Source organism: Physcomitrium patens, chromosome 18 (assembly GCF_059467195.1).
Source record: "Physcomitrium patens ecotype Gransden chromosome 18, ASM5946719v1, whole genome shotgun sequence".
NCBI classification, from domain to species: domain Eukaryota; kingdom Viridiplantae; phylum Streptophyta; class Bryopsida; order Funariales; family Funariaceae; genus Physcomitrium; species Physcomitrium patens.
Window position 1 is genome coordinate 80,234 of NC_143427.1, and position 8,115 is coordinate 88,348.

Below are 8,115 nucleotides of genomic sequence, written 5' to 3' on the forward strand. Positions count from 1 at the left end.
AATCTCCACCACAATGGAGCCAATTCCAATGGCTTGCACCATGCTATTATCTCCTAACCATACTTTTGTTGTTGGAATAGTCTCATAAGTGTCAAATGAACACTTGTATGGAGTCATGTGCTTGGTAGCACCCGAATCAATGATCCATTTGGACATGGCAGCCATAGACGTGCCTTCTCTTGCCATGAATGCATAATCATCTCCACCAACTTCATCACATACATTGTTAGCATTTTCTCTATCTCCTTTCTTGGCCTTGTAGCAATTTCGTGCAAAATGACCCGGTTTTCCACAAATGAAGCAAGTTCTTGCATTGCTTCTCACATTGTCACGTTGGTTGGAATAGGTACCTTTGCCTTGTCTTGAGAAGAGAGCTGAATCTTCACTTTGATGCTCCTTCTCTTTCCTTTTAGTTACTTCATGTGCAAGTCTTGATGTCACATAGTCCATTGTAAGCTCCTTCAACCTCAAAGACTCCAATGCCACAATGAGGTAGTTGTAGGACTCGAGAAGACTCATGAATAGAGTCATGACAATGTCACCATCCTCTAAAGGCTTGTCAATAATTGCTAGTTGATTTGCAAGGGCCTTTACCTTATTAACATGTGCCATGAGGTCTTCACCTTCTTCCATCTTACAAGTGAAGAATTTCCTTCTTGTGAAGAGGATGTTGGACAAGTTCTTGCTCTCATATATGTTGCAAAGTGTCTTCCATGCTTCATTTGGTCCTTTGCAATGGATAATGTGAGAAAAGTTGGCTTCATCCAAATTAGTGGCAATCATGCCAAAAGCCTTCTTTTCACGTCTTTTGAAGTCCTTGTGGTCCTTAGGGCTTGCATCTATGCTTGGAGAGTCTTCACTCTCATCTACAATATCCCAAAGGTCCAAAGATGCCAACAAAAGCTCTATTTTGACCTTCCAATGGTAGAAATTGTTGCCTCTAAACTTCTCAATCACTCTCAAACCTTCACCCTCACTAGAAGCCATGTCTAAGGAGGAGTGTATCAAAAATATTGAGAGAAGGAGTCTCTAAAAGCTTAAAATCACCAAACGAAGTATGCACTAGCGTAATCTCGTAATGCCCTGTTATGAACAAAAGAGTGGTATCTCACTGAAAACACTTTCAACTCAACTTGTGAAGCTTTCTACAAGTGATTGCACCCTCATGGAACTCACAATCACTCGTCTTAATCACTTTCTCATCAAAACACTCAAGAATAATGAAGAAACTTCACCAACTCAAAAGACACTATCAAGGTCTTTCAACAAAGTCTTAACCTCACAAAGCAAGGAGATAAGAACCCACAAAGCAATGTTAGAGATGTACAAGCTTAATACCAATAGCCTCCTTGTACCAACAAACCTAACATCAACAAATACCATAAGATCTAATCCACACAAAAGCAACAAAGAGAAAATGACTTCAACTTACTTGAATAGCACAACAGAGAGTGTGTGGGCCCATAACCTATTGAAGAAATACTATAAGCATAACACAAGTAAGTAGAAATCGCAAGGTTTCACATAAGAGAAGTGTGGAATGAGATGTCTCTTACTTCCAACACCCGTTACTTATAATCAGAGTTCACATCCAATATGTATAGAATTCATCCACATTCATCTATTACTAGCCGCCACTCGAGACCCTAAACTTAACTGCCTCTCGAGACTCTAAACCTAGCCGTCCTGTCGAGACATTAAACCTAGCCGCCTGTCGAGACCCTAGCCGCCACTTAGTCCTTAGTTGCCTTTGACCATTAGTAACTTACCTAAGAGAATATTCTCTCAAGATAACTTATTCTACTTTTACTATTACCTATTTATCTCAACATCTTTATCTTTTACCTCAACACTTCTTGAGCTTACCAATAAATAGTATTGTATAATAATACAACTATATGATAAAAAAAGAAATAAAAGATTATATTATAAAATAACTTAAATGAAAATACTTTAAAAAATTATCTTAAAAATATATATAATAGACAAGAAGGTAATAAAAATTAATAAATTCTAATATTACCTTTTTAAAAAATAAACTTTTATTTATTTTTTAAAAGCTTAAATGAGCCAAATCAAAATAAATGAGATAAATAATTAATATAGGTATTTTTAAGACAAGATTGAGAATAATTTTTAGCAAAAATTACCTCAAAATATGAAGAATTAATACCAAAAGAGGACCTATTATAAACTTAGGTTAAATCACACCCCAAGGCACATAACTATGTACCTATGGCAACTCCAAGGTTCTTTAGACAATTCAAGAGTATAGTCTAAGAGTAAACTTATGCAAGTATATTTTAGAGTTAATTTCATGTGTTTTGAAAATATGCTGAAGTTTTGAAGGCCTTTCAAAGTGAAAAATATACTTAGTGAATTTAGATTTTAAAAAATAAAAATAAGGTTACAAATTTGAGGATTTTGTGACTATTTTAGTATATTTGAGAATAAAAATTTATCAATTTGTTATTGTGCTTGTTTTAAATGTGTAAAAAATTTAATATTAATCAAGTGATTAAATTAAAGGTTATGAAAGTTTTTGTGGCTTATGGTCCTAGAAGTTTGAAATTTAGGATTAGAGAGGATTTTTGCAATCTTGCAACATTTGCTAGTTCAATTGAATCAAAAATCATTGAAAGTAATTAAAATTTAGAATTCTACAAAACATACAATTTTTAGAAAAATTTAATAGTTCAAAGAAAAAGAAATTGTTGTTGGAAGATTAACATTTGAATTGGAAAAGAAAGGCAACCAACATCCAAGAGGTTTTGGAAGCTTTTCTTTCAATAGGTGATTCTCTTCAAATTTTGTGTACATATTAATTGCTTGTGGATTGAAATGTGAATAAAAATTTAATCAAAATTAATGGTTTGATTATTATTTATTAATGTTTTAAAATAGCTATAGTAATTAATTAAGATTTACTTTATATTATATTGGAATTATTTAGAATTTGTTAGAATTTGATTAAAATTTAATTAGGATTTGATTAGGATTTGGTTTATAAATTTTTAAGATTAGATTAGGATTTGATTAGAATTTGATTAAGATTTGATTTAAGATTTGGCTAAGATTTGTTTAAGATTTGATTAGAATTTGATTAAAATTTGGTTAGGATTTGATTAGTATTTAATTAATATTTGATTAGAATTTAATTAGAATTTGGTTAGAATTTTATTAGGATTCAATTAAGATTTAATTAGAATTTTGTTAAGATTTATTTAGGATTTTGTTAGAATTTGTTTAAGATTTTTAGAATCTCATTGAGATTTTTTTAGGAATACATTAAGATTTGATTAAGATTTATGTAGAATTTATTTAGAATTTTTATTTTAAGTATTTTAATGAATTTTTTATACTTTTTTAAAGGTTTTTTATTTTAGTATTTTTTTAAGGATATTATTATTTCTTTAAAATTTTTATTTTTATATTTTTTTTAAGATTTCTTTATTATTTTTTTCAAACTTTAAATTACAGAAAACAAAACACATCTTTTTGAAAAACAAAAACGTTTATAGAGGTCTTTGGGTGACTCTAAGCCTCAGCAAAATTTTACAACAGAAAAGCTGTGATACATTAAGAGATATTGAGGATGAAAAACCTCTAGGACACCCATGTAATCTAAACCCTAAACCCTAAACCTAAACCCTAAATCCTAAACCCAAGGATACTAAAGGGGGGAAATGCAATTTAGAGTCTAGAGAGGAATATCGAGGGATTTAGTTTTATTTCCTATAAAATTCTCTTACTTTTACATTACTTGATATCCATAAGAAAGGTATGTTTCTATTCAAATGCAACCCTTATTCTATTTCTAATCCTAACTCTAAATCCTAAATCCTAATTAGGGTTTATAAATCATAAATTACAAAAAATAAAACATATATTTTTGAAAATCAAAAACATTTATAGAGGTCTTTGGAACAATATAAGCTTTGGCAAAATTTTAGAACAGAAAAAACTATGATAAATTGAGAGATATTTAGGATCAAAAACCTCTAGGACACCCTTGTAATCCTAAACCCTAAACCTAACCCCTAAACTCTAAACTGGGCACACCCTTGTAACTCTAAACCTTAAACCCAAAATCCTAAATTACATTTTTTCACAAATTATAAAGCATTTACTAATTTGGATTATCACATTTTTATTTTTTTGTAGACAATATGTAAATTTTATAGTTTTTTTTGTACTTAAAAGTTTCATTTATTATAGTTTCAAGGATTTCATTTAAAAGGATGATTTTTTGATGTAGAATTGCATTATTTTCCCACATATATCTTTCCACTCATATTTTCCCTCATATATCTTCCCACTCTGACACCTTTTTTTTGTACCACATGAATGGTTCAACTTTATTCATTTATAAAAAAAGGAAAAAACGCAACCACCCAACAAAACAAAGAGAAAAACAAACTAATCACAACAAAGTGAGGGGAAGGGTAATCCTCTGGCTGAGCTGGACCGCGTTGCTGCCTTGGTGACCTTCGCGTGGCTGCTTGAAAGTGTGCAGTTTCCAGTGGCACTTTTCGTACTCGCGCAGTGCCGAATCGTGTGGCCATGCTCGTCATGGTCCTAGCGGACCACACACTCGCATCGCATCGTTGAAACCCAATTACAACTGGATCTTTTGTCCAGCCGTCGTGACACACGTCATTTCACGGCGTTGGATGACGCTAGTATTTCACTCTGCCACTGTCATGGTGCCAAAATTGGTGGGTACTTATGATGGTCGTCGGCCGCAAGTTAGCTTCCAGGGCTTGCAAAAACCTGGCCACCTGGTAGGTTTAAAGGGCGTACTACTAGCGTGATCGACAGGAATCATAAACATGGCTGAGGGTGGACTACTGTTTGGATTTGAGCTCGCCGATGTTCTTGTAGCTGCAGTGCTTATTTCTGTCGTGGTGCTTTACTTCCATGCTGAGGCTCTGCAGCGAAGGCGATGCCCACCAGGGCCTTGGCCTTGGCCAGTTGTGGGAAACTTTTCAGCGTTGGGAGACCTGCCCCACAGAAACCTGCACAAACTTGCCGGCAAGTATGGAGGTCTCATGTATCTCCGGTTAGGTGTGGCTCCAACGTTCCCTTCACAGTCCAACAATTCTGTTGCTGTTGCCTTGTCAGTTGATGTCTCCCATTTGATCCTCCCTATCCTGAGCCTTGAAATGCATTGTGCCACCAGGGGCCAAGCCATGTTTAGTGATTTCCACGGCTGCCGTGGCTAAGGAGTTCTACACAACCGTTGATGCAAGCTTTGCTTCGCGGCCGAAGAGGTTCTCATGGACCGTCTGGAACAACAATGACGAGAACTACAGAAACATCGGCCTCGCTGAGTATGGACCCTATTATCGCAAGCTGCGCAGGCTTCTGAATACAGAGCTCTTCTCCCCAAGGCGTCATGCCTCCTACGAAGTTACAAGAGCACAGGAGATCCAGTGCATGATGAAAGTTCTTCTAGAGGAGTCGGAAAAGGGCAATCCAGTGAATCTCCAAACCTGGTTGCATGGCACAACTTCCAACAACATGACCCGGATGGTCGTCGGCAAGAGGTACGCCATAGCTTGCTTTCTCAGAGTAGTGGGGTATTCTCTTGATGGAATAAATTGCTACGGTAGTTAGAAGACACACGATATCCTCTCCAGAACAGGTGTATGACTTCAAATCCCTGAAGGAAAAATCATCTTTGGAGCTTTTTTCTTTTCAACTCATCAAAACTTCAACAAGGATTTTGTGAAGTTTTGCTCCTTTCCACACAGGGTGACCTCAATTTCGTCTTAACTCTGAAACCCCATTCATCTCTTCAAGTATTTTCAACTTCTCTACAATTTTGATGCTGATGCAATATGTCGAACCTGCTTCTAGAGAGGTTTTGCAACTTAAGTAAAAGAAAGACACTCCTCTTTTCTCAGTATGAACTTGTTAGAGTCTCATCCTACATGAAAGCAGGGCCTTGCTACATTGTGTTTTCACTTAGTGATTTAGTGTTCTTGTCTACTCACATTGTTACACCCGCATGCGCGTGCGCAGGTTCTACGGTGTCAGTGGAGACGATGGTGAGAAGCAAGGACAAGACCTTCAGAAGATGACTTCCAGTGTCTTTGAACTTCTTGGTTCTGTAGTCATAAGCGACTTTGTGCCCTACTTGAGCTTCATCACTAAATTACAAGGACATGCATCCAAGTTTTCCAAGATCCGCGATGTTTCAGACAAACTCACGGCTGATTTTTTCGACCTCGACAGCCACAGAAACAATTATAAAAAAATGAAAAACGACCCAAGCTATGTCCCAGATTTTGAAGATGTACTAATGGAGACGCCATTCGAAAACGGCACTAATCTCCCTGACCAGGACCTTCTAAAGCTACTACAGGTAAGAGATTTTGTGTCTCTCATTTGAGCACTATTTTGCATAATGATATTTCTTAGTCACTGGCGTAGGACGTGTAGGGCATCGAGAGTAACCAACAGCTGGTCTGTAGAACAGGAAATGTTGAATGCTGGGACGGAGACTAGTTCGAACACTTCAGAATGGGCTATGGCCGAACTCATCAGGAGGCCAGAACTGATCGAGCGAGCACAGACTGAGATGGATTCAGTGATAGGTTCCAAGCGCCTCGTGGAAGAATCCGACATCCAACAACTCCCTTTTCTGCAAGCCGTGATGAAAGAGAATTTCCGGCTGCATCCTCCGCTCTTACTTCCCCATGAATCAAGAGAGCCTACAGAGCTTCTTGGGTACCATTTCCCGGCAGGAACGGAGGTGCTAGTGAACTCCTTCGCAATCCACCGAGACCCAAGTGTATACGACAACCCTGACAGCTTTGATCCTGATAGATTTCTTGCACGCCCTCACGTGGATCACATGAGCACAAGTGATCCCTACGAGCTCATGCCGTTCGGAAAAGGCCTCCGGATGTGCCCAGGATACAGGCTGGCGAATACGATGGTGGCCTTGATGTTAGCGAATCTCCTCTATGTATTCGACTGGTCTCTGCCGGAAGGTCAAACTGAGGTGGACATGACTGAGACAATAGGCCTCTCCGTCAGCAAGAAGCAACCGCTGTTCTTGGTTCCGAAACCCAGATTTGAACTTTCTTTGGAGAGCGTAGCAGAAAATTGATTGCCTCAATCACATTCTGGAAATGCATCTAGGGAGAAAGACAAATATTGTGTTCGGGGATCTTGAATGTAAAAGTGAACTCAATATTCGCTTCGAGGCCCTGATGCACGGAAGGTGTCTCAATTTGTGAAACTTTTAATTATACATAAAGTTGTAAATGCGGCGGGTGGTGGGTGGTGGGTTTAGGTTTCTCTTCTAAAACAGTACAATTGAAAATTAAACCTATCGATTTTTGTATTTGACCTTCAATTGTTCTCACTTTATTCTACAATCGTGTAAGTGCGTTGTAGGTGTCGGGCGACGTTCACTATGCACATATTTGCACCGTGACTTGTGAAGGAAAGACCGAGTACAATGATCAACTTGGCTTATGCATGATTTCCTGGCACATGTGGGTGCACAAGTGTCTGACCAAATCATCAAATTAAAGGTCACTGAAGTTGGTTTAAGGTCTCTTGTGCACGTCTAGATAAAAAGTCTCTGGTACATACTATTCTTGTGCTAGTTTGACATTACTGTTGAGCCGTTGTGACAAGAGAGCTCATGTCAAGGACAATCATCTAAACCAACAGGTTACTTTGTTGCTCCAGTGTTGGTGGTCGCATGCATTTCAGAGTGATTCGCGTTATCTCTAAACAACCAACCTCCTGGTTACAAATCGCACATGCTAATGAAAACGAATAAACAGGACAGAATCATGCCACTCCGATGGAATACCTGTGAGCTTTTGAACGACAAATTGCACTGTTCTTTGCCAAGTAAAACTGTGCAAAGCTAGTGGTGTATAAATCTGAGTCATAAAAACATGCACAATCAATATTGTTGAGGTCGACGGATTGTATACTAGGCACAATGAGACGACCAAGTTTAACAGATCTCATACCATACGATTCTATGGTTAGACCCAATGTAATCTATCCTAAACCCTGAACCCTAAATTACATCAAAAATCACTAAAAGTTACCACAAAAGGAAAAGGCTAATCTTTAAAATCC

At 37.4% G+C, this 8,115-nt stretch overlaps 1 protein-coding gene across 1 annotated transcript; it reads left to right on the top strand.

Annotated features, from left to right (window-relative positions):
* The first annotated feature begins 4,771 nt into the window (after positions 1–4,771).
* Positions 4,772–7,369, top strand: LOC112278581 (flavonoid 3'-monooxygenase). The gene is made up of 4 exons (XM_090244314.1): positions 4,772–5,067; positions 5,183–5,549; positions 6,028–6,370; positions 6,485–7,369. The coding sequence occupies exons 1-4, from the start codon at positions 4,833–4,835 to the stop codon at positions 7,118–7,120; spliced, it is 1,581 nt and encodes a 526-aa protein (XP_090100440.1). The 5' UTR covers positions 4,772–4,832; the 3' UTR covers positions 7,121–7,369.
* The last annotated feature ends 746 nt before the right edge of the window (positions 7,370–8,115 follow it).

Excerpts from the sequence above, each read along its gene's own strand:
- LOC112278581 (XM_090244314.1), top strand. The coding sequence starts at position 4,833 with ATGGCTGAGGGTGGACTACTGTTTGGATTTGAGCTCGCCGATGTTCTT. Across the intron at positions 5,068-5,182 it reads TCTCATGTATCTCCGGTTAG|GGGCCAAGCCATGTTTAGTG; the intron begins GTGTGGCTCCAA and ends TTGTGCCACCAG. Across the intron at positions 6,371-6,484 it reads ACCTTCTAAAGCTACTACAG|GAAATGTTGAATGCTGGGAC; the intron begins GTAAGAGATTTT and ends TCTGTAGAACAG.